Source organism: Telopea speciosissima, chromosome 7, assembly GCF_018873765.1.
Source record: "Telopea speciosissima isolate NSW1024214 ecotype Mountain lineage chromosome 7, Tspe_v1, whole genome shotgun sequence".
Taxonomy (NCBI): domain Eukaryota; kingdom Viridiplantae; phylum Streptophyta; class Magnoliopsida; order Proteales; family Proteaceae; genus Telopea; species Telopea speciosissima.
The window spans coordinates 64,083,477-64,111,225 of NC_057922.1; the positions used below are offsets into that span (position 1 = coordinate 64,083,477).

At 40.6% G+C, this 27,749-nt stretch overlaps 1 protein-coding gene across 1 annotated transcript; it reads right to left on the reverse strand.

Moving 5' to 3' along the window:
- Positions 1-60: 60 nt before the first annotated feature.
- On the reverse strand, positions 61-26,747 carry LOC122670035 (peroxisome biogenesis factor 10). The gene is made up of 11 exons (XM_043866974.1): positions 26,482-26,747; positions 26,019-26,050; positions 25,638-25,727; positions 25,346-25,440; positions 25,025-25,235; positions 24,724-24,793; positions 24,545-24,623; positions 19,262-19,395; positions 977-1,077; positions 588-673; positions 61-483 (listed from the first exon to the last, which is right to left on the reverse strand). Exons 1-11 carry the CDS (start codon positions 26,672-26,674, stop codon positions 381-383), a joined length of 1,194 nt encoding a protein of 397 aa, XP_043722909.1. The 5' UTR covers positions 26,675-26,747; the 3' UTR covers positions 61-380.
- Positions 26,748-27,749: the final 1,002 nt, after the last annotated feature.

The window sequence follows — 27,749 nt, forward strand, 5'->3', positions numbered from 1 at the left end:
ATAATCCCCCCTGTTAAATTATTGAAAAATAAACAAAAATTAATCTGCAATGAACAAAGATGGCACAATAATGCCTTTTAATAACCCACCATGAATTTACATCCGATGCTTATTCATCTGACGAATATCTCATGCTTCCATGATGACCTACATTTACAACATCACTGCAGCAGAATACCAGTCACCATATTACAGAAGCTTTGTAAGATGCAAAGATCAAATTGAAGTTGTAACTTGTACTCCTTACTCCTAATATATGATTCACTCAATTTTAATCACTCTGCAGCCTTGAACATATAAGTTCATTGAGTTTCTTGATTAAATGTTGTTAGTTGCACTTGGCGCTGACAACAGATTGCAGGGCCTTCAGCAGAGGAGTATCAAAAGTCTGAATGATAAATGCAAATCAAATTTGAATGAGTTACTGGAGTACGGCAAAGAGGACATTCAGGCTTTTCATTGCACCACTCCATAATGCAGTTCCTGTGAAAAGGTCATGTCAAACCACAAGAGAGAGAGAGAGAGAAATTTAACCAAACAATCTTTAAGGCACTCTAGAGGTTTTTTGGGTGGAAGAGAAACGGTACCAACAGAAGACATGACCACAAGGTGTGGCTGTTGGGTGTTGACGACTACTGAGGCAGAGTGTGCATTTGCTCATCCCACTGGTTGCCTGGGACAAACATGAGACGGTTCCAAAATTATTCCACATGGCACGGCGTTTTTCTTATTGAATGAACAACAAATGTCTGCAATTCAATGACCTCGACTTGCTATTCCTACTGAAGCATTGCCATTAAACATCACCCCTTCCAGGGAAAAAGCAGTTTCATTTTTTTCTCTTTTTTAAATTTTGGTATCTGATAATGTTTACAAACACCAACACGTCTAAAACTGATACTGACAGTCAAAAGAATTCCCTTTTGGATGGTAATAATAAATACTACGGAAAGACCAAAAGAAGGAATATAAATACCTCTGAAACAGCCATGGAGTCAGAGGACCAACTACCTTTGTCAGAATCCAAATCAGTAGTGATTAGATTACCTTCTTCATTCAGAACAGGTAATCCTCGTCCTGCAGTCCCACAAATGTAGGAGATGAGTTGTTACTACAATGAAACAAAATACGGAAATAACATTGATTGAAACATTATAGTCTTTTACATGCAATGAAATTTTTGACTCTATGAGGCTGCTCCTTTTAGTACTCAACTGCAAGATATTGCTTTTCTACCTCTCCAATCCTTGTTAATCTATAATTGCTGTAGTACCCACAATTGACTGCGGTAATTAACTCCTTGTGCGAACAACAACCTTAAGGTCTAGCACAATATTACATTCGTTAAAGTGTCTACCAGTTTGAGTTGTAAGGGGAACATGACCATATGTACCGTGGGGGCGTCCATATGGTCACGTACACATATTAATACGTAATTTTGTGTTCTGCTACTTCTTTAGTCTGGTTGATATTTTATTGTCTTGAGTCCTAGATAGGTTAGGTTACTTTGAGTCTTACTTTGATTTTATTTCTAAGTTGTATTTCTATTTTCTTATTTATTTAGTGAAAGGTGAGCTGATAGTCGTTCTCGATTCTGTTTATTCCTAAGAAAAGAAATCTTCTCCATCGTGTTCCTCTTCTTCTTCTTCTTTCTCTGTTCTGGTTTATTAGATCTGATATTGTTACATGGCATCAGAGCATTAATAAATCAGGAGATCATCTTCTTGAATCTTGGATTGATTGGTGTTTCAGGGGTTTCCATCGGTTACTGGCTGCAGTAGCCTATTCTGACTATCTGCATATTGCCCTAAGTTTATGATACAATGAAGATAAACTAGGGCTTATTCTTATCTACATTCTTCTGCTTATGACGTTATTTTGCTGAAGATATCTCTGCTGATGCATACCGTCAGTTGCAGTTTAGTTGAGAGAAAGAGAGAAAAGAGAGAATGATTTGGCTTATCAACGAGACAGAGGCCACCACTTTATTTATAATCTTGAGAATATTAGAAATATGGTATGATTGTACAATCACACAATTAACACATTAAACATGTGCATTATGAATCTAGACACTCTAATGTACCTAGTTACATTACACACTTTACCAAGAGAACAAAACCAGAAGAGAACCGAACTGAACCAATCTTCAAAAATTAAACACTCCCCCTCAAGTTGGTGCATAGATATCTTGCATGCCCAACTTGGAAACAATAGGATGGAAGGTTTTAACCGTTAAGCCTTTAGTGAACAAATCGGGCCAGTTGGTTCTCAGTAGTAACAAATGGAGTGCAAATCAGACCATCTTCAATCTCCTCCTTGATGTAGTGACAGTCAATTTCAACATGTTTTGTTATATCATGCTGAACAAGGTTATGAGCTATACTGATTGCAGCCTTGCTGTCATAGTAGAGTCTCATAGGCCCTTCCGGAGCTATTTTTAAGTCTTAAGAGGAGTTTCTTTAACCACATGAGTTCACAAACCCCCTGTGCCATCGCCCTGTATTCTGCCTCAGCACTGGATCTGAAAACTACAGATTGCTTCTTGCTCTTCCATGTCACCAAATTCCCTCCAAGGAATGTACAGTAACCTGTAGTAGATCGTTGGTCATCAATAGAGCTAGCCCAATCAGCATCAGTAAAGGAATCCAACTTTAGACTTCCATTGTTTGAAAACAGGATTCCTTTCCTTCGGGCTGATTTTAAGTACCAAAAAATGCTATATACTACTTCAAGATGAGTGGTCCTCGAATCGTGAAGAAATCTGCTAACGACCCCCACATCATAGGCAATGTCTGGTCTGATGTTGGAAAGATAGATAAGTCTACCAATGAGGGGCTGGTACCTCTCTTTATTGACAGAGTCACCACCTAGGCTGCCCAGTTGATGGTTGACTTCAATGGGAGAGTCAATAGGTTCACACCCAAGCATCCCTATTTCTTCAAGAAGGTCCAAGAAATTTTCGTTGGGATATGAAGATCTCTTTGCTGGATCAGGCTACTTCAATCCCTAAGATGTTAGATGTCCTAGATCCTTAGTTTCAATTCAGCTGCCAACTGAGTTTTTAGAGATGAAATTTATGCTTCATCATTTCCGGTAATTACTAGGTCATCCACATATACAATCAGTACAGTGACTTTCCCATCCTTGTGTTTGAAAAATAAGGTATGATCAGCATTATTCTGCTTTGTAGCCAAACTTGATTATTGCTTTCTGAAATCTCCCAAACCATGCACGAGGAGATTGCTTCAACCCATAGGGTGACTTTTTGAGTCGACAGACTTTGCCAGCTATAGTAGGTGAGTCAAAACAAGAAGGGAAATCCATGTAGATCTCCTCCTCAAGATCACTATTCAAGAAGGCATTCTTTGCATCCAGTTGCTGGAGACTCCATCCAAGATTTGCAGCGCAAGATAATAAGGCTCAAATGGAGTTCACTTTTGCAACTGGAGTGAAGGTCTCCTGGTAATCGATGCCATAGGTCTGTGTGAATCCCTTGGAAACTAATATAGCCTTATAACGAGCAAAGGTCCCATCTGCATTTTGTTTTACTATGAATACCCATTTGCATCCAACTGGTTTCTTCCCTTTAGGAGAAGGTACAACCTCACATGTATCATTCTTCTTCAAAGCCTGCATTTCTTATACCATAGCATTCTTCCATTTTGGGTCAGCAATAGCCTCCTTTCAATCATGTGGAATAGACACAGAAGACAACAAAGAAACAAAGCATGGTAGGAGGGGGATAAAGATTCATAGGAGACAGAGTTAGAAATAGGGTGTTTGGTACCAGTTCTGACTCCTTTCCTTAGGGCAATAGGACGATCAACAAAGGAAGAAGATGTATTACCTAGTGCTTGAGTTGGTCGGACCAGCTCAGGGAGCGTAGGTGGACATGGTATGTTAGGGATAGTCATTTCCTTTCTATGATAGGTGATAAGATCCTTGTGTTTAGTGGCTGCATCGATCTTATTAGTTTGCTCCCCCTGAACAATATCTTTTTGCTCCCCCTGAAGTCGAATAGTGTCTATAATGAATGGAGATGAAGGATTCCCTTCTTCTAGAATCTCCCCTTGAAGAGAAGGTTGGTAATAAGGTTCATCCTCGTGGAAAATGACATCCATGGTAATAAAAAAGCTTGCGAGAGGGAGGATGATAGCACTTCATAACCCTTTTAAGAAGTAGAATACCCAAGGAAGATGCATTTGAAGGCCTGGGGGGTCAAGCTTTGACTGGAAGGGAGTTGAGTTATGAGCAAAGCAAATGCATCCAGACACACGAGGAAGGTGAGAGGCAACAATGGGATCAGGTAGTTGACTCAAAGGAGTCTTAAAGTCGAGAACACTGGAAGGAACCCAATTTATAAGAAAGACAACAGTGAGAACAACGTCACCCCAATAACACTTTGGGACATGCATGGTAAACATTAGAGAGCGCGTGACCTCCAGGAGATGGTTGTTCTTGCATTTTGGAATACCATTCTGTTCTAATGTGCGAACACAAGAGATCTGAGAGAGGATGCCATGGGTATCAAGGTACTGGAGGAAAGGGCCATCAAGGTACTCTGTCCCATTATCGCTTTGGAGAACCTTAACATGTGTATTGAACTGGATCATTTTATGGAAGGACTGGAAGCAGGAAAAAGCCTCAGACTTGGTGCAAAGATGGTAAACCCAGGTTAGTCTAGTACAATTATCAATACAAGTAATAAACCATTTATACCTACCCCAAGCAATTGTCCGAGAAAGACCACATAAGTTAGAGTGAATAACAGAAAATGGAATCAAACTTTTATTATTACTTGAATAATAGGAAGAGCGTGTGTGCTTGGCAAGTTCACAAACATCACAATTAAAATGATCCAAGTTACATTGTTTAACCAAAGAAGGAAACAAATGACGCAAAATATAAAAAAAGGGATGACCAAGACGACAGTGTTCATGATGCAATTGTCAGAGATCACTGGCTTCTCGAGTAATATGAACTGAAACTGGTGAGGGAGCTAGAGTGAGACTAGGATCCAAATAGTACAGACCATCCCCACTCAACCATATCCAATCATTACCCCCATCGCTAGGTCCTGAAAAACACAATGAGTAGAAAAAAAGTGAACAGAACAATTAAGATTAGTGGTAAGACGATGTATAGAAAGTAAGTTGGCAAAAGATTAGGGACATGCAAAACGGAGGACAAGGAAATGGTTGCGGTGCAAGAAAAGAGCCTTTACCAGAAATAGCTGAGAGAGAATCATCAACCACTCGGACCATTCAGCTCTCACTCCGCTTGGGATTTGGTTAGACATAGAGGGACCCCTTGTCCTTGGTATAGAGTTGTTTGGTTTCGTGGTCACATACCTTGCCATAGCCTCACCGCTTGGCGCGCCCTTGCTAGCTGCCTTCCTTATTTATCAGCATATTCAAGTCCCTCCCAACTGCTGTCTCTGTTGGAATGGGACTGAAGACGTCGATCACCTTTTCTTTACTTGTCCCTTTGCTGCCTCCATCTGGACCTGTGTTCTCCGCCATTGTTGGCCCGGTCGGCGCTCTCCTCTTCCTCTCAGCAGGGAATGGATTTGGATTGACATGACATTCGAAGGGAAGTCGATCTGCGACTCGGTTGGCAAGATTGCCTTTTGTGCCACTATCTCTCACATTTGGATGGAACGCAACCTTAGAAGATGGACATCCAACTCCCACTCTTTCGACACGATTTGGAAGGCCATCATTTTTTATGTTTCATCTAAAGTTAGATCCCTCCCCCTCCGTGATGTAAAGGATTCCCCAAGGAACAGGCTCATTGTTGTCTCCTAGAGCCTCCCTACTTCCATTTTGCACCCTAACTAGTCCCTAGTTTCGGCTTGCTGCCCTTGGGCTTGTATATTCCCTCTTTTTCTTTGTAATTAAATTTTTATTCATCCAAAAAAAAAAAAAACCAGTCAGACCTTGTCCTTACCCGAACAAGGGAGATAAGAAGAAAACAAGTCCGAGGAGCCGGACATACAGTCCAAGGCTCCAGAATTATGAAGCCATGAAGAGCTATATTGGGAGGAGAACAAAAATATACCTGATTGGGAAAGATGGGAGGTAGGTGAAGTGGAAGGTGCCATGGTAGAAGATGCAGTACCCATTTGAGATATTATACGTTGGAGCTGAATCACAAGTTGTTTTGCAGACACAGATGAAGTACCAGTAACCTCAGGAGTTTCGGTCAAGTTAGCCTGAGCCTGAGGACGAGCAGAACCAGCTCTCCCTCCCTTTCCATCTCCCTTGGGACGGCCATGTAATTTACAACAAGTCTCCCTAATATGACGAGGGCGACCACAATAAAGAAGTCTGTGGTGTAGTAACTAGAGCAGACCAAGAAGGTACAATAGAAGGCATCATGACAGAACGACGGTGATCCTCATGCTGAATCAAATTATAGACTTCAAGTAAAAAGTAGGAAAGGTACTCCTGTTGAGAACTTGAATGCATATCTGATCATACTCTAGATTAAGGCCAGTAAGGAAAGCATAAATTCGTTCCATTTAACGTTCCTTTGCAAATGTAGCAGCATCAACTGGGCTAGTCATAGTGACAAGATGGTAGAAGTCCAATTGCTGCCATAATGTCGTCAAGGCAGAATAATAGGCAGACACAGTAAGATCATTCTGTTTAGTTTCCTGAGCTTGACGACGAATTTCATATATTTGGGCATAGTTGCTGGCTTGACCATAAGTGTGCTACGCAACATCCCATAACTCCTTGGCTAAATTAAGGAAGACAAAACTGGAACTAATGGACGACTCCATGGAGTTCAAAAGGAACGACATGACCAGGGCATCGTTTGCTAACCAGATATCCTTGGCCGGAGTTTCAGTAGGCATAGGGATGTCACCATTAATATATACCAAAAAAAAAAAAATGATTACCACGAATGGTAAGGAGGCATGCACGAGACCAAGCTAAATAATTTGTTCCATTCAACTTAGTGCGGCCAGGTTGGAGAGTAGGACGATGGTGAGGAGCAATAGGGTGACTTAGATTACTGCTCCCAATAGCACCAGATGTACTAGATCCCTCCATGAAAAACACAACAAATGCACTAAAAGTTGGAAAGAAGGTGCTACTCACAAGATAGGGAGAGGTAGAGAACCATAAAGAGGGTAGAAACACCTAAAAGATGCATCAAAGAGAAGTCACAACAATTGTAGAGCCAAATATAGGGCCGGAAAAGACACCGGCGGGGGCTGGGGATGCACCGACAGGGGCTGGAGATGCATCGGTAGGGGCTGGAAATGTACCGGTAGGAGCTGAAAAGGCCCAGGAAGACGTGGCAGCAAGCAGGCAGGGCCTTAAAAGGCTATAGAAACCATCGACGGTGGCAGGCGGTGGCCGGAGGAGGCTGGCAAGTGGCCAGAGGGGCCGGTGGTTGCTGGTGGTGGTAGGCGGTGGCTGAGAAGGGGCAGCAGGCACTGGCAGTGAGACCCACGTGATCGGCGCAAAAAAGGATGCCCTAAAGGAGGGCAAAAAGGGCAGTGGTGGTGGCAGCGACGGTACACGGTAGGGCGGCAGCTGCGGGTAGCATGGTGGTGGTTAGTGGTCAGCAGTGGTTAGCATGGTGCGACATACATTAACACATGTTCAGTCAACCATGCTGGCGGCAGCGGACTCTAAAAAAAATCCCTAAAAGGATTGCGCTCTGATATCAAGTTGAGAGAAAGAGAGAAAATAGAGAATGAATTGGCTTATCGATGAGACAGAGGCCACCACTTTATTTCTAATCTTGAGATTATTACAAATATGGTATGATTGCACAATCACACAATTAACACATTAAACATGTGCATAATGAATCTAGACACTCTGATGTACCTAGTTACATCACACACTTTACCAAGAGAACCAAATCAGAAGAGAACCGAACCGAACCAATCTTCAACACTTCAACAAGTTTCAAGTTTTAAGTTTTGAATGCTTTCAAGATCTGATTAGAGCAACCCATCCAACCATCTGGTGTTTATGATTTTTTTGAGAGATGATTAAGGACATCCCAAGGGAGACTCTATCCAGGTTCTATTAAATTTCTTTGGCTTGATTTTCTGCAATCAATCTTCTCCTTCTTGGCTGCGGTACCCTGTTTTCTGCGTTATTGTTTTCTCTCCTTGGTCATCCAATCAATTCTGATCCTTCCATCTGATCAGAATGGTATTTTGGGATATTACTCCCCTACCCAGGAAGGTTGCTCGATAGTTGTTCTGACCTTTTGATTGGGAGTGATTCAAAGATCACTCATTCTCTGTCCAATTGGTTCTGCATATACTTCGGGCTGCTGCCGATTTGTGATTGCAATACTACTCTTGGTATTATCTTGCTGCTGATTGGTGATTGGACCTATTATCTTGATCTCTGCAATGGCAAAATTTAAATCTCCTTCGGATGTCAAAGTTCAGATTACAACCATTAAGCTAAACTGGGGTTTCAAACTATTTGTTATGGACTCAAGCTGTACAAACCTATATTCATGCTAAAGGTAAGATGAAGTTCATTACAGATGATCCTCCTATTGCTGATCCTACGGATCCTACCTCACTCACAGCATATGAAAACTGGATGCGTGAGAACTCTACTATCAAGATCTGGTTATGGAACAATATTGAGCCTTCTATTGCCGCCAATGACATGTTTCATTCAACTGCCAAGGGCGTCTGGAATGATCTCCGTGAAATATTTTCTCAAGAGAAGAATCTTTCTTGGATATATGAATTATATGACAAGATGTTTACTCACTCAAGGAGATAAGTCCCCCAATGAGTACTACAGTGGATACAAGGGAATTATTGAAGAACTTCAGATGCATCAACCCCTCACCACTGATTTCGAGCAGCTTGAGGCACAGAGAGCTGAATTTTATGTTGCTAAGTTCTTAGCTGGTTTACACCCTGACTACCAATCTGTGAAGAGTCATCTTCTGACTGGGGGAAAAGGTACATAAATGAAATCTTTTCTCGATTGTAGCGTATGTCTACTCCCCTCAAGGATTCTGCTACACCTTCGCTGAAGGAAGGATACACTTTTACTGCTACTAGGGGACATGGCTCCTCTAATGGAAGGGCTCGTCGTTCCACCAAAGGATGTGGTTGAGGTAATGGTGGCAGAGTGATGCAGATTCATCATCAAATAGGGCTTGTTTCATTGGGAATAAGTGTAGGGTTGGGATATATATATGTTGGGCCTTTGTTCCCAAGGGTTTTCTATGTATTAGGCCACTTTAGTGGGCCTGAAATAGGGGTATATAGGTTGCATACGGGATTAGCCCAATACTTAGTTTTTATTTTGTGTTTTTAATTGAACCGGTTTAAATTGGTTGCATCCAATTGGTTCAATTGGTATAATTTAAGTGAAGTGATCCTATTGGCTAAGAGGTTCTTATATCCTATTGGCTACTAGGGAATCTTCTTTATTTTAAGTAGTTTAAGTTGTTTTAAGTCATTAGGACTCTATTTTGAGTCTATTTGAGTTTCCTAGTCAGTTTAAGTTGCCTAATAGGTTAGGGATAAGGTTAGGCCATTCCTTTTTAGTGTCTAAGTCTATTTTTGAGTCTTCTATATAAGTTTGTAAGGGAGGCCAGCATTGTATACGAATTTGATTAATAAAAATTAGCTTTATGCTTGCTGCCTTTGTTGCTGGCTTTGCTCCATCGTGAGTGTGCCTTGTGAGTAATATCAAGGTTGCCTTGTGAGTAATATCAAGGTTGAAGGGATTAGTGGATCTCCAATCGACTCCTTGCATTGTGAAGATCGGGAGGGCTGCTACTTATCTCCTTGCATTGTGAAGATCGGGAGACCCCATTGTTCATCTTCAAAGTTGTTTCCATTGAAGACCTGTAACAAGTAAGAAATTCTGCAACTATTCTTCTTCCTTCTAGAATGTCACATACAAGGTGATTTTCGTGAGAATTCTGCCCAGCCAAATCTAACCATTAGAATCTGCTAAAAATTTGATCAAGTCTTTCTCAAACCCTAAGAGAGACTCGATTCAAATTTCAGCACCATCCACCCAGCCGATTGTCTGGAATTACAGTTTTATCCCTCTCTCCTACTTCTACTAGGAAACCTCCATAACTCCAAATCTATCCATCAGTTTCAAACCAAACTTTCAGCATACATCCCTTACATCATTGTTGACACTCGATCCAAGTTTCAGCCCCAAACTCCCACTTTATCCTCTCCATTCCTTCACTCCATTAAAACCCAAAACCTGCAACACAATTCTGTCCAGAACTGCAGAATTTTAAAACCTTCCCAAATCCTATTATTTTTATACCATATTGACCCCCTAGACCTGCCCATTAATACCCTATAAACCCCTTTCCCAATATCCAACCCTAACCCTAGGAATTGACCTAAATCCTAGTGCTGTCCATTCGAACCAGCAGCCCCTTTTTTTATTTGATCCTGTTGTTTGGCTCCTAGTAGGTCTACTACCTATCTAGGACTACATTAAGTGGTATCAAAGCTATGGCGGAGGGCAGCTCCAACCAAGCCTTGAAAGACCCACCTCCCTTCGTTTTCAAGACCCAAGTTCGTCTACCCAATGGGAGCACAGCCATCTTAGTTGTTGATGAGAGGAGACGTAACAACATTATTTCACAATCCGTGGTGGATATGTTGTCCCAATCAGGAGAGATTTGCATCGAGCCTACAGGTAAAGTCTGTGTTGAATTTGGGTGTTCTTCATATCATGATGGTGCTTGGTGTAAGCCGGTACCATCTCCAAGGATCTTTATTGCAGTAGGTTGCAATTGGTTAGACGAGCGACAAGGTTGGATTGAACCGGAAAACAACTTGTGTGTCCTACCTGATCGACAGCGTCTATATCATTTGTTTACTCTAAAAGGATTACAACCAAAGGTGACCACATCGACTGTACAGCCACAAGGACTGCCGAACATGTCAACTCAAATGCAAGTGACGTCGACTGTGTTTGAAGTTTCACCTATGGCAGATGTACCAACAAAAGATTCTACTAAAGCGGTTTGTGTTGAAGAGATTCAAGAACCTATAGCTAAAGAAATTCAAGTAGACCAAGCTGCACCAGTAGTTGAGATCATGGTTGAGAAGCTCGGCCATCAAATTGATGTGGAGGTCCAACACACAATGGTAGAAGAAACTACTGAAGAGGGCAAAGTAGACAAGGCTGAGGACATGGAAGATGAAGTGGTGATTGACAACACTCCACAAGAAATCATCGACATCCAAGATGTTGTTCTTGAAGAGGTCGAGCACATAGAGTTTGTTATGCCACTATGGTTCTTTGAAGAGAACGCTCCATGCATTGAAGACTTAATCCCCAATGTTCCCGCTTCACCGAAATTCTGTTTGGGGATGGTCAAAGCTGCTGATCACATGTTGATTCCCCCTCATCACTACAAAATTCGAGGACGAATTTTTTCAAGTTGGGGAGAGTTGATGCAGATTCATCATCAAATAGGGCTTGTTTCATTGGGAATAAGTGTAGGGTTGGGATATATATATGTTGGGCCTTTGTTCCCAAGGGTTTTCTATGTATTAGGCCACTTTAGTGGGCCTGAAATAGGGGTATATAGGTTGCATACGGGATTAGCCCAATACTTAGTTTTTATTTTGTGTTTTTAATTGAACCGGTTTAAATTGGTTGCATCCAATTGGTTCAATTGGTATAATTTAAGTGAAGTGATCCTATTGGCTAAGAGGTTCTTATATCCTATTGGCTACTAGGGAATCTTCTTTATTTTAAGCAGTTTAAGTTGTTTTAAGTCATTAGGACTCTATTTTGAGTTTATTTGAGTTTCCTAGTCAGTTTAAGTTGCCTAATAGGTTAGGGATAAGGTTAGGCCATTCCTTTTTAGTGTCGAAGTCTATTTTTGAGTCTTCTATATAAGTTTGTAAGGGAGGCCAGCATTGTATACGAATTTGATTAATAAAAATTAGCTTTATGCTTGCTGCCTTTGTTGCTGCCTTTGCTCCATCGTGAGTGTGCCTTGTGAGTAATATCAAGGTTGCCTTGTGAGTAATATCAAGGTTGAAGGGATTGGTGGATCTCCAATCGACTCCTTGCATTGTGAAGATCGGGAGGGCTGCTACTTATCTCCTTGCATTGTGAAGATCGGGAGACCCCATTGTTCATCTTCAAAGTTGTTTCCATTGAAGACCTGTAACAAGTAAGAAATTCTGCAACTATTCTTCTTCCTTCTAGAAGGTCACATACAAGGTGATTTTCGTGAGAATTCTGCCCAGCCAAATCTAACCATTAGAATCTGCTAAAAATTTGATCAAGTCTTTCTCAAACCCTAAGAGAGACTCGATTCAAATTTCAGCACCATCCACCCAGCCGATTGTCTGGAATTACAGTTTTATCCCTCTCTCCTACTTCTACTAGGAAACCTCCATAACTCCAAATCTATCCATCAGTTTCAAACCAAACTTTCAGCATACATCCCTTACATCATTGTTGACACTCGATCCAAGTTTCAGCCCCAAACTCCCATTTTATCCCCTCCATTCCTTCACTCCATTAAAACCCAAAACCTGCAACACAATTCTGTCCAGAACTGCAGAATTTTAAAACCTTCCCAAATCCTATTATTTTTATACCATATTGACCCCCTAGACCTGCCCATTAATACCCTATAAACCCCTTTCCCAATATCCAACCCTAACCCTAGGAATTGACCTAAATCCTAGTGCTGTCCATTCGAACCAGCAGCCCCTTTTTTTATTTGATCCTGTTGTTTGGCTCCTAGTAGGTCTACTACCTATCTAGGACTACATTACAGAGGTACTGGTGGTCAGTATTCTGTCAAGTCTTCACGCTATTGCTCCTTTTGCAACAAGCCCAATCATACTGTTGATCATGGAACAAGATCTCGATAATATCTCACTTTTTTGCAAAGGCGAGATGAGATCATAGGAGAAATAGGAAAAGTACACTGTCTCGGCCGAGATCTCGGTTCGACCAAGACTGGGCCAAGCCCAGGTATAAGAAGTGACTTGTATCGACCGAGAGCAGTCGGATCTCGACTGCTCTCGGTGGTCTCGGTGAGAATACCTCTAGTTAGTCAAAAGTTCATCTTTCTTCTCAATTTTTGATGGAAAATCGCCAGATAACTTCAACAAACGCATGGAAACGTCGATCTACATCAAGACTGCAGTGATTTGAAGAAGTTTAAAGTATTCCAAGGTAAAGCAGTTTTCCCTAAATCTCTTTTTTTTTTTCCAAAAAATATGTTCAAATCTTGGTGGTTGGGTGTCAATTTAATATATGCTACACAACTTTGGCTGATCTATGACTTCATGGAGTCCGATTTATTTTGTTGCTATTATTATTTTTTTAATTTTTTGAAAAAAATAAATTTCTTGCAAAAATAATGAAAAAAATAGGGTCAATAGTGACTGTTTGAAATTGATTTTTATGTATGTTGGACACAGTTAGATGCCCTACGGCCTCACGGAGTCACTTTTTTTTCACGCACATTATATTCACAGTCCCAACCCAGCCATACATGTCGATGGTAGTTCGACAGTCTGGTGGCAGTAGCAGTGGATCGATCTCATCGTAACCGACTCCTTCATACCCTAAGATAGGGTATCTTCAGTTTGTTGATGACTTCACTTTTATGTATTGTGTGGAAGAGTACGTGCAATTCTTCAGCAACACTATGACATGGGAAGCCTATGTGTCACAAACAGAGGCTAACTTGCTTCGACAGAGTCAACGCTCAACAGATCTCGAGGTTTTGATCCAACACGACATTCATTTGCGCGATAGAATTGGAAATTTGGAATGAAATTTTAGTATTTGATTATAAGTGAGAAGTGATTCAAGCGAGAACGAAAGAGGAGTTGATAGAGGTCTATGTTAAAATTGATGTATTTTACATTTTTACATTTCTAATGCTTATTTAAGTTGGTTTACATTAATTGTATGCTTTGATTGCTTTCTATTACTAAATTATGTGTAGAATAGAGCTTATTAGTACGTCGTAGCCTATCAACCTAGGTCCAAAGTCAAACTCCTATTTGGAATTTGACCAGTGTCATTGTGTTTAAAATGGCCCAAAATAGGTTGTATACCAAATTTCATGACCAAACTAGGTCAAAAACCCATCAAAACATCAAACGAGTTCAAAAAAAAAAAGGTACCAACTCGCCGAAATCTCGGTCCAACTTGGTTTTTTGGCTGACCGAGTTGGGGTCCGAAACCGAGTTCTCAAACCACGCTATTGATACTTGTTGGGCCAAGCATGGCAAACCTAATTAAGCTAATGAACTAGCCAACACTGCTACTACTGAAAACAATACAGAGCATGTCCCTTCTAGTGATATATCTACTACATCTACATCTGGAGCTTCTTCCATTGTTTCTATGTCTTAGGATGACTATGCTCAAATTCTCAAGCATCTTCAACAGCTTGAGACTTTTGTTTCCTCTTCTACAATTACTTTAGCTTACACATGTAATTCTGCCTTTCTTTCTACCACTTCTTCCACTCCGTGGATTATTGACTTTGGTGCTTCTACTCACATGACTGGTAAGTCAAAATTATTTTCATCTTTATCATCCCTTAATTCTGCTTCTCCTATCATTCTTGCTAATGGTTCATCTTCTAATGTTACCGGCCATGGACGGTATCACCTACCCCTTTAACCTTATCCTCTGTGTTAGCAAACAACCGCTAGCTCGATTGGTTGGAGGCATGCCGGTTGAGTGTATGCCCCCAGGAAGTCAAGGGATAGACTCTCCTGGATTGCATTTTTCCATAAAGGCACCCCCTCTCCCCCCTTGGTAATTGTAGGATTTTGTTGGCTTGTCTTAGCCTTCCCTTCTAACCTACTTAGATTAGATTAGGACTGACCAAAAAAAAATTGTGTGTGTTGCATGTTCCCCAGTTAACCTAGTCTTTTATTTGTTAGTCAACTTACTAAAATGCTTAACTGCTCTGTTACTTCCTATCCTTTGTATTGTGTTTTACAGGACCTTCAGACAAGGAGGACGATTGGTGGAGGGCTTGACCAAGCTGGACTATATTATCTGGATGGTACTGGACCTTCTACTGCTGCTGCTGCTACTACCACTAGTGGGCCTTCTCCTTTTCATTGGCATGTTCATCTGGGTCATTTGTCTTTACCTAAACTTCAACGCATGGTTCCTAGTTACAAGTCTGTTTCTCATCTTCAGTGTGAAGCTTGTGAGTTGGGGAAACATCACCGTCATCTTATCCTGCTTGTAGCAAACCTTGGCGTCAATCCTTGTTTTCATTAGTTTATCTGACATTTGGGGTCCTTATCATGTCAAGAATAGATTAGTTTTTTCTTATTCTGTTACTTTTGTAGACGATCACTCTCATATGACTTGGATTTATTTATTGAAAAATCGTTCCGAATTCTTGTCTACTTTAAAATATTTTTACAATGAAATAAAGACCCAGTTTTATATCAAGGTTTTCAAATCTGATAATGCTCTTGAATATGCACAACATGATATTACTAGTTTTTGCTTAGACCATGGCATTATTCATCAAACAAGCCGTTCACACTCCTCAGCAGAATGGGGTGACTGAACGTAAAAATCATCACCTATTAGAGGTTGCTCGTTCTCTTATGTTTCATATGCATGTGCCAAAACATTTTTGGTGCGATCCGTTCTTACTGCATGTTTTCTTACTAATCGGATGCCTTGTTCAGTTCTATCAAATCAGTCTCCGTTTTCTATTTTGTTTCCTAATACTCCCTTATTCTCTCTCCCCCCCTAAGGGTGTTGGTTGTGTTTGCTTTGTACATGTTTTACAACCTAATATTGATAAACTATCCCCACATGTAATTAATTGTATATTCTTGGGTTATTCTCGGACCCAAAAATGCTACAAATGTTATGAATCTATTACTCATCGGCAATATGTGAGCGTTGGTGTTACTTTCTTTGAGAATACTCCTTTTTATTTGCCTGGCATTCCTGCTCCAGCTCCTAGTGCAGCTCATGATCAGATTACCCCTCTTCCTGTAATACTTCTTTCTCTTGTTCGTCCTCTACAAGTTTACACTTGGCGAAAGAAGCCTGTGTCAGCTCCTCCTTTGCCCTCTACGCAGCATAGTTGTTACGGCGTCTAGGCAACCCAAGGTGTTGGAGAGGGTCCAAAATTAAGGCAACACCGACAAGGTGATGCCTTGACAACAATGCTACATAGTCTGATCCTACTGAAGTTCTTGCCTTACCATCTCCTTCACTAGGTTCTATAGAGGTTCCTTCACCAGACCTACCAATCGTTCTTCACGAAGGTACTCGATCCTGCACGCAGAAGTCCCAGATTGCCTACCCCCATTGACAATTATGTTTCTATTTTCTCATCTTCCGTCTCCATTACATAATTTTGCCTTTTCCTTTTCTACTCATTCCATCCCTAAGCATTATCATGAGGCTTTATCTCCCCCTGGGTAGAAAGTAGCTATGGATACGAAAATGGAAGTTTTGTTATCCTGTCAGACATGGACCCTAGTGGATTTGCCTCTTGGTAAAGATCTTGTACAATGTCGCTGGGTGTATACAATTAAGTACAATCCTGATGGTTCCATTGAAAGGCTCAAGGCACGTCCTTTCAAGGCACGTCTTGTTGCCAAGGGCTATACTCAGACCTATGGTGTGGACTATTTTGAGACTTTTTTTTACTGTGGCACGGTTGAAATCTGTACGTGTGCTTATCTCCCTTGCCGTTAATCTTGATTGGCCTCTTGATCAAATGGCTATTTAAAATGCCTTTCTTTATGGTGATCTTGATGAGGAGGTGCATATGAGGCAACCTCCCAGGTATGTTGCTCAGGGGAGAATTCTGCCCTAGTATGCAGGTTACGGAAGGCTATTTATAGTTTAAAACATTCACCCCTTGCTTGGTATGACAAGTTTAGCTTTATTATCACTTTGATGTGGTTTTTCGCAATGTTATTCAGGTCATTCTGTGTTTGTTCGAAAGGCTATTTATGGTTTAAAACAGTCACCTCTTGCTTAGTTTGACAAGTTTAGCTCTATTATCACTTTGATGTGGTTTTTCGCAATGTTATTCAGATCATTCTGTGTTTGTTCGTTGACAAGGGTCGAAGGTGATTCCTTTGATTGTTTATGTTGATGAAATTATAATATCTGGGAATGATGTTTCAGGAATTAAAGAGTGTACCCAGTGCATGAGGCTCCCACCATTGCGGGGTCTGGGGAGGGTCATAATGTATGCAGCCTTACCCCTGTTTTCACTTCAATGTGGTTTGCACAATGTTATTCAGATCATTTTGTGTTTGTTCGTCGACAAGGGTTGAAGGTGATTGCTTTGATTGTTTATGTTGATGATATTATAATATCTGGGAATGATGCTTCAGGAATTATAGAGCGTACCCAGTGCACGAGGCTCCGGCCACTGCAGGGTCTGGGGAGGGTCTAAACCAGTGGATACTCCTATGGATCCCCATCAAAAGTTTGGTACTACTACAGATGAAGATTTTGCTGATGTGCACCAATATAGAAGGCTAGTTGGAAAATTGATCCATTTAACTATTACTCGGCCTGACATATCCTTTATTGTTTGAGTTATTAGTCAGTTTATGCAGCCAATTTATACAATCACCTAAAAAGGTTAACTAAGAGGCAGCTTGTAGGATCTTGAGGTATCTCAAAGGGGCCCCAAGAAAAGGGCTTGTTTATCGTCCACATCAAAATGTTGATATGGTAGGATATTCTGATGCTGGCTGGACTTGTACAGATGATGACCGGAGGCCATAGTTGTCATGGCGTCCTGGCGCTGGAGAGGGCTGCATGGCGACCTACGCCATGGCGACCCTCTTTGATTTCTTCTTCCTGACTCTCTTTCCCTCTTCGATTTCTTCTTCCTGTCTTCGATTTCTTCTTCCCTCTTCGATTTCTTCTTTCCCTCTTCAATTTCTTTCGATTTCTTCTTCGATTTCTTCTTCCTGTCTTCTTTCCCTCTTCGATTTCTTTCGATTTCTTCTTTCCCTCTTCGATTTCTTCTTCGATTTCTGAATTTTCTTCTTAAAACTTGAGAAACAATAGAGAAAAAATAAAACATGGCTTGAGTATACATCTATTAACACATTAAAAATAGAGAAAATAAAAAATAAAACATGGTCGACATGCTCGCCATGGCAACGCCATGGCGGGCGACATGTCGATATATCGACGTGACACCCCTCCACCGACTTGGATCGCCGTGACGCCGTGACAACTATGCCGGAGGCGTACTACTAGTTTTTGTACTTTTGTTGGAGGTAATCTAGTCACTTGGTGTAGCAAGAAGCAGACTACAATGGCTAGATCTAGTGCTGAAGCTGAATATCAAGCTATGGCTCATACTGCTGCTGAGTTGATGCGGTTACGCTCTCTTCTTCAAGAGTTAGGATGCCCTGTTACTCGTCCCATGACTATGTATTGTGATAACCAAGCTGCGATCTATATTGCTAGTAACGCAGTGTTCCACGAAATAACTAAGCACATTGAAGTCGATTGTCACTTCGTGTGAGATGCTATCATGAAGAAGTTCATTGTTACTCCATTTGTTTCGTCTACTAATCAGCTTGTTGACATGTTCTTTTGTTTTTTTGGGTAAAAAGCTTGGTGACATGCTCACTAAGCCGCGTTTTAGGCCTACCTTCCGGAAGCATTGTGTCAAGCTGAGGATGGGAGACTTGTTTGCTCCAGCTTGAGGGGTAGTGTTAAAGTGTTTACCAATTTGAGTTGTTAGGGGTACATGACCATATGTACCGTGGGGGTATATATGGTCATGTACACATTAATATGTAATTTCGTGTTCTGTGATTTCTTTAGCCTGGTTGATTTTTTATTGTTGAGTAGTAAGTAGTTTATGAGTCCTAGATAGGTTAGGTTACTTTTAGTCTTACTTTGATTTTATCTCTAAGTCGAATTTCTATTTTCTTATTTATATAGTGAAGGAGTGAGCCGATAGTCACTCACTCTCGATTCTGTTTATTCCTAAGAACAGAAATCTTCTCCATCATGTTCTTCTTCTTTCTCTGTTCTGATTTATTAGATTTGATCTTGTTACAACATTCATTTACCAAGCTGTCATGCTCGCTAAACTGAAACTAAGTTTCTATCTCTCCCAGCCAAAGAAAAAGACATAATTTCTTATTTTTCCAAACAGTCATGCTAGGATTCTCAACAGTGCATATAAAACAAAAAATCGATATAACAGGATTATTGGGTAAATTGAGTTCATAATTGATGACCTCCTGATGAGTGGTGTGTCCTAAGTGTTGTTTGATGGACTGAATTTGTAATAGAAGACAAATTCCTGCGCCGAAGACCTTCAGCAGCAATAATACATAGCTGAATTAAAAGGAATACTCCCAGTATCTGATATCTGTATCAAAAAACAGTAAAAAAGATCTTGTTCAGTTTGACAATTTGTTATTATACTGAAACATCACTTGTTGAAGTGTCACAGATGATTTAAATTCTGGAAATGCAAAGAACTAACACATATCTAGATTCCAACAGACACATGGGACAAATCATCTTAAAAGCATAGATTGGTTTCAGAAATCAACTTCAACAAACACCCTTTCCACTCAAACTTGTAATTTAAAAGTGATTGTTAGTACTTAAAAAAGGCATAAGCGGTTGGAACCATAGTTGCAAACATATATTTTGTTGAAGTGCAGCCCCGGTTTGGTTCTCCTAGTGTGACTTGATACATTATAGTGTCTTGATTCATTTTGCACATGTTGATTGCATTAATTGTGCTTGATTAGGATTGTGTCAATCATTCCATATTTGTAACAATTTCATATCATAGGTAAAGTTGTGGCTTCTGTCTCCTTGACAAGCCAATCTATTCTCTCCCATCCTCTCTTCTCAACTTGGTATCAGAGTGGATCGTCCTTTTTTCTTTTTATTTCCCTTCAAAAGGGTACTCACCGCCGCCGAGGTTTCAGCCTCTAGGTTCAGCATGGTTGACTGAATATGTGATTATGTGATCACGTATGTCGCACCATGCTAACCATCGTTGACCACTGACCAGCAACCACGGCCATCAACCACTGCCTGCCGCCACTGCCGCCATGGTGGTTTCTGTTTCCGCCGCCACTGCGGCCTATGTCACCCTCATCTAGGGCCCTTTTTACGCACCACCCTTGTCGGCCACTGTCTGCTGGTCTGCTGCCAGCCTTGCTGGCCCCTTTTCTGGTACCTCCAGCCACCGCCGGACCCTCCAAGGGTTACCCCTGCCATTGCCGCCATTGCCACCACCTGCTAGCCCTCCCAGGGCTTTGTTTGCCTTCGCCGGACCTGCCAGAGATTCCCCTTCTCTCACCAACTACTCCCAGGCCCTCCAAGGGCCTTCACCTGCCTGCGCCTTCCCTACTAGGCCCTTCGTTTGCCCCTGCTGGTGTCTCTCGGTCCTCCACAGACCCTGCCAGCCCTGCCGATGGCTTGCTGGACCCCTATCAGTTCTCCCAGCCATCTTTAGGCACCCTGTCAGCCCTCCCAGCCACTGTTACGCCCCTGCCGACTGCCTAGATGCTGTGCTAAGTGCTGCCCAACAATATTTTCTTGTTGCTGACTTCTTCACTTGCTGCCTTGGTGATTATTGGCCTTCCTTTTGCTAAGCCCTGCCGATGGCTTGCTGCCTTGGTGTTTCCAATCTCACACTGTTCTGAAGAGAGGCGGTAGAGACCGATGCCAACACCTGGCTGCAAATCACGTTAGGCAGAACAAGGTATCTGTAGTAAAGGGAAATAATAAGAAATAAAAGGGAAGAAGAAGAAGACGAAGGAGGAGAAGAGGGGCTCACACGAGCAGTCAAACCACAATAGGTTTCAACCAAACGAATTAATTCATTCTTCAAAATCTGATCCTTCTTTCATTACAAGCTAGTATTTAAAGAAAATAAAACTCCTAATTGAAATCTAAAACTGAAATAAATTCCTAATGCAATTCTATCACTAATTAATCTATTAAAATTAAAATAGAAGACTACAAGATAAATCCCAGCTAATAAAAACCATAATAAATAAATAAATAAACTAAATATCCTACTGAACTCAAAGACCCAATTGAACCCAGTTTGTCTTGGTTTGGATTCTCAAACGGGTTTGGCCCGGGCCATGGACAGCTCCTGCATCAGAAAGGAATCTTGTTCTCAAACAATGGAAGTCAAAAGTTGAAGTCCTTTACTGATGCTGATTGGGCTGGTTCTATTGATGACCGAAGATCCACTTCAGGCTACTATACATTCCTTGGAGGGAATTTGGTAACTTGGAGGAGTAAGAAAAAATCTGTGGTTTCCAGATCCAGTGCTGAGACAGAATACATTCGATGGCACAGGGGGTTTGTGAACTCATTTGGTTAAAGAAACTCCTCTATAATCTGGAAATAGCACCAGAAGGGGGCCTATGAGACACTACTGTGATAATACAGTTGCAATTAGTATAGCTCATAACCCTGTCCAGCATGATAGGACAAAGCATGTTGAGATTGACACACACTTCATCAAGGAGAAGATCGAAGCGGTCTCATATGCACTCTGTTTAATCGTTTATTACTACTAAGAACCAACTGGCCGATATTTTCATTAAAGGCTTAACAGTTAAATCCTTCCATTTTATTGTTTCCAAGATGGGCATGTGAGATACCTATGCACCAACTTGAGGGGGAGTGTTGAAGTGCAGGCTGTGCAGCCCCAGTACGGTTCACTTACCGGTTTGGTTCTCCTAGTGTGGCTAGATATATTATAGTGTCTAGGTTCATGTTGCACATGTTAATTGTGTTAATTATGCTTGATTAGGATTGTGTCAATCATTCCATATTTGTAACAATTTCATATTATAAATAAAGTTGTGGCCTCTGTCTCCTTGACAAGCCAATCTATTCTCTCCTTCTCAACTTATTTATTGGTTGAGCATTTTCCAAGGAGTCAGGTTCTTAGAATATGTGCCCCTAATCAAAGAAGAATCAAAGGATTGCATATCAAAATTGCTTGAATGGGTAATCAATTCAGTTGCAAACCTTGTTTTCTATGGTATAGTTGATGCAGTTCAAAAGAAGAAGAAGGCCAGCAGCAAACTAGGCCACTGGACTGGACCACGAATGGACCAATATGTTTAATTTTGAGTGTCCAATGGGTGATATGGAGCATGGCCTTGGTATTCTTTGGTTTTCTATTATAATGGGCCAATTCTATAAGCTCAGATATTAAGGATTTAAGACCTATATGGGATTGGTGTTAGTTTCTATTCTTTATTTTAGTAGTGTTTCTAGAAGGCTGGGCAGATGTCCTACATGGCTACATTCCAGCCCCTAGTTTCTATTTTGTTAAAGTTCTAGAATAGTTTCTATTTTGAGGAAGACTTGAGTTGTAAGGGATTCTCCCTACCATACAATGTGGTTTTCTATTTGTTATTTCATTGAAGTTATAAATAAAGAGTAATGGATCACACTACCCCAACGATTCGAACAAGTTGTTAAAGCTTATGCTTGCTGATTTCTGTGAGATTCAGAACTCCTTTTCTGTGAGATGCAGTGAAGCCCTTGGTGGGATGCCAAGTTGGACTGGTGAGATGTAATTCAAGTTCTAGGTGGGATTCATATCATTCTACTATTTTCTATCTTCCATCTCTTTTCCTTCTTCTGTTATAGGTCAGAATCTGTTTTCAGTCTCGCGCATACTGTTTCTTCCATTTGGTTTGCTCTCTTGAATACTATTTTGTCCACTAACTGTTATCTGAGTTTCTTCTCAAGTTTGGGCAGATCCTTAGGCTGTAGTAGACCCCAAAGGCAGTATCATCGGTCCGAATAATGGGTGGTCCACACAGCCTTCTAGAAGACTGTGGCAGCACCTTATTAGCTTGGTTTCTAATTCTGTCCTGCTAGTTTCTATTTTACACACAATATTTTGTCTCATCAGTTACTAATTCCATTCCTCACTTTCTATTTTTGTATACACTTGCTATTTCTTCACTGTAGTTGTTACTATTTTCTGTAGTTTCTAAATTTTAACCACTTTCTGTGTTCATAACTTCTTAATATTTTCCGATCTAACCATCGAATATTGGCAACCCATTCCATATATCTGAAAGGCCTTGTGGTCAGAGTTGCAACCAGATCGACCACCCTAAGCCACGTTGCTGATATTGCTCTATTTGAAGGTTACTGATTGACATGCTGTTCTAGATCACTGCTGGTTATTCTAATCCCAGCCTTTGGGTAATTAGATAGCCATTAATGGTATAACCACCTACAGATGAAGCACAAACCTTTTCATGGTCCAGCATAATAATCTAACCATACATTAGATTTTATATGCTATATGTGGTGATATTAATCTGAGTCAATGCGGAGACCAAATGCATAGTCTCCAACAATTAGGCCCATTTTGTCAAGTTGTGATGTCCTCGTCCTCCCCCCCCCCCCCTTCATTACTACTTTGAAGTTCTGTACATGGCCCAAACCAAAAAATCCAGGTGTTGCAAAATTGATGCAGATAAGTCACCTAAAGGGCTTATTTTATTGGAAATAAGCCTTGGATTGGGTTATGTAGGGCTTGGGCCTTTGATCCCATGAGTTTTCTTTGTAATAAGCCACTTTAATGGGACTAAGATATGGGTAGAAAGTAAGAAAACAGGATTTACTTCATTAGTTAGTTAAAGTCCTGTTTTGAGTCAGTTTCTTTCATTCCTTTAGTTTCCTAATCAGTTTATGTTACCTTATTAATTAAAGATTGGGTTAGGCCTTTCCTTTTTAGTGTTTGAGTCTTCAATATAAGTTTATAAGGGGCAGCCTTGTACAAGAATTTGATTAATGAGAATGACAAAAAAAAAAAAAAAAAAAGTTTATACTTTGCTTTGTGAAAGAGTATGGTGAGATGCCATTGGTGAGAGTGTGGGTGAGAGACCCGAGTTTGAGAAAGACGACCCCATCTTCTTCTTCCCTTCTTCAATTTCTCTTTTTTTTTTTATTGTTCTGAAATTTCCTGCAAATCTGAGAACCAATTGAAGCATTTACTGTTGCTGGACCTAAATTGCAATAAGACCTAACCCTAACCCCTGATATTTACCCACCATAAAAGGAAACTAATAAGTAATGCAAAACAACGTTGGTCATTTTGGTTAATCCACTGAATACTCTATCTTTTCATTAGTAAAAAGGAGCAAATTTAAATTCAAGTGCATTTCCAAGACCCATCAGGATTTAGGAGAGAGATAGGTATACTTGATTTTGGGAGTGAAAAAATGTTGAGGGAAGAGAATCAGCATGACGACTCATGCTCGTACCACTGAGCAGGAGTTTCCAGTCAATCTTTTGAACTAAACCTTGTAAGAGACAAGGAACAAATTTAGAAAAATCATATGTGTGGACCTATGCATCACTTAATGTCAGTGAAGATATGTGCCAGAAATTAGACCATCATCAGTTACTAATAATGCAACCTAGTTACCTTAATTTGAAAATAATTACTCACAGAAATTGAAAGTCATTCGAGAGCAAATGATTCTAAATTTATGGCCCTGTACCTAGGTCTTTGATTCAATGACTTGCCAATGAACACATAACGAATGCCAGCTGCACGTTTTGATATGTGATAATATAGACCTACAAAAATAGAGATTATGTATAAGACATTGATTTTTCTCTTCAGAGCTATTCTAAAACATCCAACATACATATTGATCCTCCATAATCCAACACTAACCTTCAAAGTAGAAAAACATGAGGTTGGAACGGATAAGGAATTGCAAAAATTCACGAGCAAAAGGAAGTACCTGAATAGTAAAGCAGGATACAGAAATTAGCGAGAAGTGGAAAAATATATACCAGTGTTAATCAGACAATGATTAAGAAAAACATAATAAAACCATAATCTGAGTCTTAAAGTTTAGTTCATTCTCCAAAAAAGCACATCTGCTGTGAATCTGCTTAGTTGAGGAATGAAAAAAGAGGTAGATTGAACTGTCTTAAAACAACAACAAAAGTACACTAAAATCACAGCATACCATTGGCCATCTCTGGACTGCATACAACCATAACCTATGGAATTTCTCCTTCAACCTCGAGAAATTTAGAAAAGATACCCTCGTATCAGAGTTAGATAAGCTTTCAGTGACACCAGTAGACTGAACCATATTATTCCCAGTATCATTGTTATTATACAGTTCATCGGACTGAGAATCAGCGAGGATGATCCCACGTGCAGCCACCCTAGAGCTGCCAAAAAGATATAATTCAGATGTTTTATGGGTTCGTAGGCAGTTAAGTTGAAAAGCGTAAAGAAAGTAATGTCCAAAGTGAAGACACAAGAGAAATGCTTTAGAAACCTAATTCTTTCTGCAAGATAAGGAACTGCTGTTTGGTACACGATGAAAAGAGCACGCCTAGCTGGTGTTGGAGGAAGCCCATATCGACCTGCAACCTGCAAAATGAGCTAACACATTATCAATGACGTGATAGAATATTCTGACAAGACACCATTACGAAAAATCATTAGGCCATCAAGTCAGGTATAGGTGGCAACAGAATTTATAAGCACAAGCATTTATCAACACAAGGGGCTTCACTATAGTGTTGACTCCCTAAAGGTAGAAGATTGAAATTTGAAAGGCCACAGACCTGTATGATGTCACAGTATTCCTCCCCCAGTGTTTGCTTCCCTGAACCTGTTGTCAATATAAAATAAAGCATCTGGCCCAGCAGTTTTGTCTGAAACATAAAAGAGATCAAAAAACAATAGCTAATATAAAATGCATGATGCATAGAAAAGAGAATACCCCTGAACAGCCAAAACAGAGATATGAAAAACAGTAAAAGGAGAGACAGAGAATACAAGGAAATACTGAAATGGAATCAATGACCCATTTTACTATAAAGAATTAAACTAATATACTATGGTGCCAAAATGATGTTTGTAAGTAACCAAAGAGCTTCAGGGAAAAAAGTGACGTTTGTATGTAATGTAATCATGAGGTGTCAAAACAGTTCATATTGACTAACCTCACTCTGGTATGCTACAGAAACTCTTGCACCTGCAATAATAGGGCAAGACGAATTAGAATTTTATTCTCCCTTGGGGGGGGGGGGGGGATACAAAGACAGCAAATTAAGGAACAGTCTGTGGACAATCCGACCAAAAGAATAAGCAATCTCAAGGCAAGGCATCCCCAGTCAATAAGTAAGCAACAACCTCAATAACAATTGAAATACACTTAAACAAACAGATAAACATATTCAATTTTCCATGTACAAGATGTTCCACCCAGAACACTTGCCGAGAGCAATCTGAATGATCATGTTCCTTGGAGAAAATGATGTATGGTTTTCCTTTCGAGAAGAGAGATTAGAAATTGGAGCACATAGAAGCAGGAAGAGAGGTTAGCAGACATTTAAACAAGCAGTTAGTGCTCATTTTTCGGTCCCTTATTCGCAGTCGAAAATTGAATAAGAAGGCAGAACAGACCAAACAAATGGCGGAAAGCGTCACGGCAGGCATCGTAAACATAAGAAGCGTACTGGTCATCCTTTTCTGCTGCCCTCATGATCTCCGGTTGTGCAGCGAATGGGAACCGTCTAGCCGCCGACGGCTGTGAGGTGGTCGACTCCCCGCCGGCGCTACCGGCGTTAACAGACCCTGATGATTCCTGCGCTCTCATCCCCTCTCTCTCTCTCTCTCCGCCTTCCGCGAATAATTTTCGGAGCAGAAACGGGGAACGATAAAGTAGTTCAGAAAACAGAGCTCTGCAACCCAAAGCCCAAGTGAGAAGTGAAGTAATCTAATTTACACTTTTTTGATAATAAGTAATCTAATACACACTTTCTGGCCGAAAAAACAGAAAAAAAATAATCTTATATATACTTGCCGAATCTCCGACACAGCAAGACCTGATCAAATTCGGGCAGTTTCGGGTGCGCGGTTGGGGTTGTTGGAGTATTTAACATTGCATTTGGTTGTATAAATCTGTGGGTGTTACAAGCACAGATGTCTGAATCTCAATTTTTTTTCTCGTTTGGTTGAAAATACGGATTTACATCACGAAATCTTGAGATGCAATGTTTTAGTGTAAAAATTGAAATCTTTATATTCCACCTCAATAAGTGAAATTCAATTTGATGCACAACTTAAGGGGCATGAAGGGACGTTTTTATAAATTTAATGACGGGTAGTAAGTAAAGTAGGGCTGCAATAAGGTCGGGTTGGGCTGGGCTTTATAGAGCCCTAGCCCAACCCTAAGTCCCTTTAGCTGGGCCTAGGCCTAATCCAACCCTTACTCAGGGTCAGAAAAATCCAACCTTGACCCGCACTCAAGATCGGGCCGGACTGACTCTGATTGACCCTGATCATGGGGAGGGGGAAGGAAATACATGGGCTGGAATGAGCCAGGGAGAAAATTATCAATTTTATGTAAATAACACTAGAATAAAATGTATTATATAATTTATTATCTTCATATATAATATATTATATAACAAAATGTGAGTCACATTTAAAGTTTATAATATATATATTATATAAATATATATTTTATAGTATAACTTAAAATAGGATCGGGTCGGGCTGGGCTGGGTTAGGCTTAGCCTGAGGCCTAAACCCTGATCCGACCTGATCCGATCCTGACTCAGGGCTAGAAATTTTCAGCCCTGACCCTCCCTCAGGACCAAATATCTCAGCCCAAATCCTGTTCAGGCTCAGGGCAGGTTCGGATCGAGAGCCAAACTCGCACCCCTAAA

Coding starts and splice junctions, on each gene's coding strand:
- LOC122670035 (XM_043866974.1), bottom strand. CDS start 26,674: ATGAGAGCGCAGGAATCATCAGGGTCTGTTAACGCCGGTAGCGCCGGC. Junction 25,441..25,637: donor AATACTGTGACATCATACAG/GTCTGTGGCCTT, acceptor CTCATTTTGCAG/GTTGCAGGTCGATATGGGCT. Junction 484..587: donor TGTGGTCATGTCTTCTGTTG/GTACCGTTTCTC, acceptor ACCTTTTCACAG/GAACTGCATTATGGAGTGGT.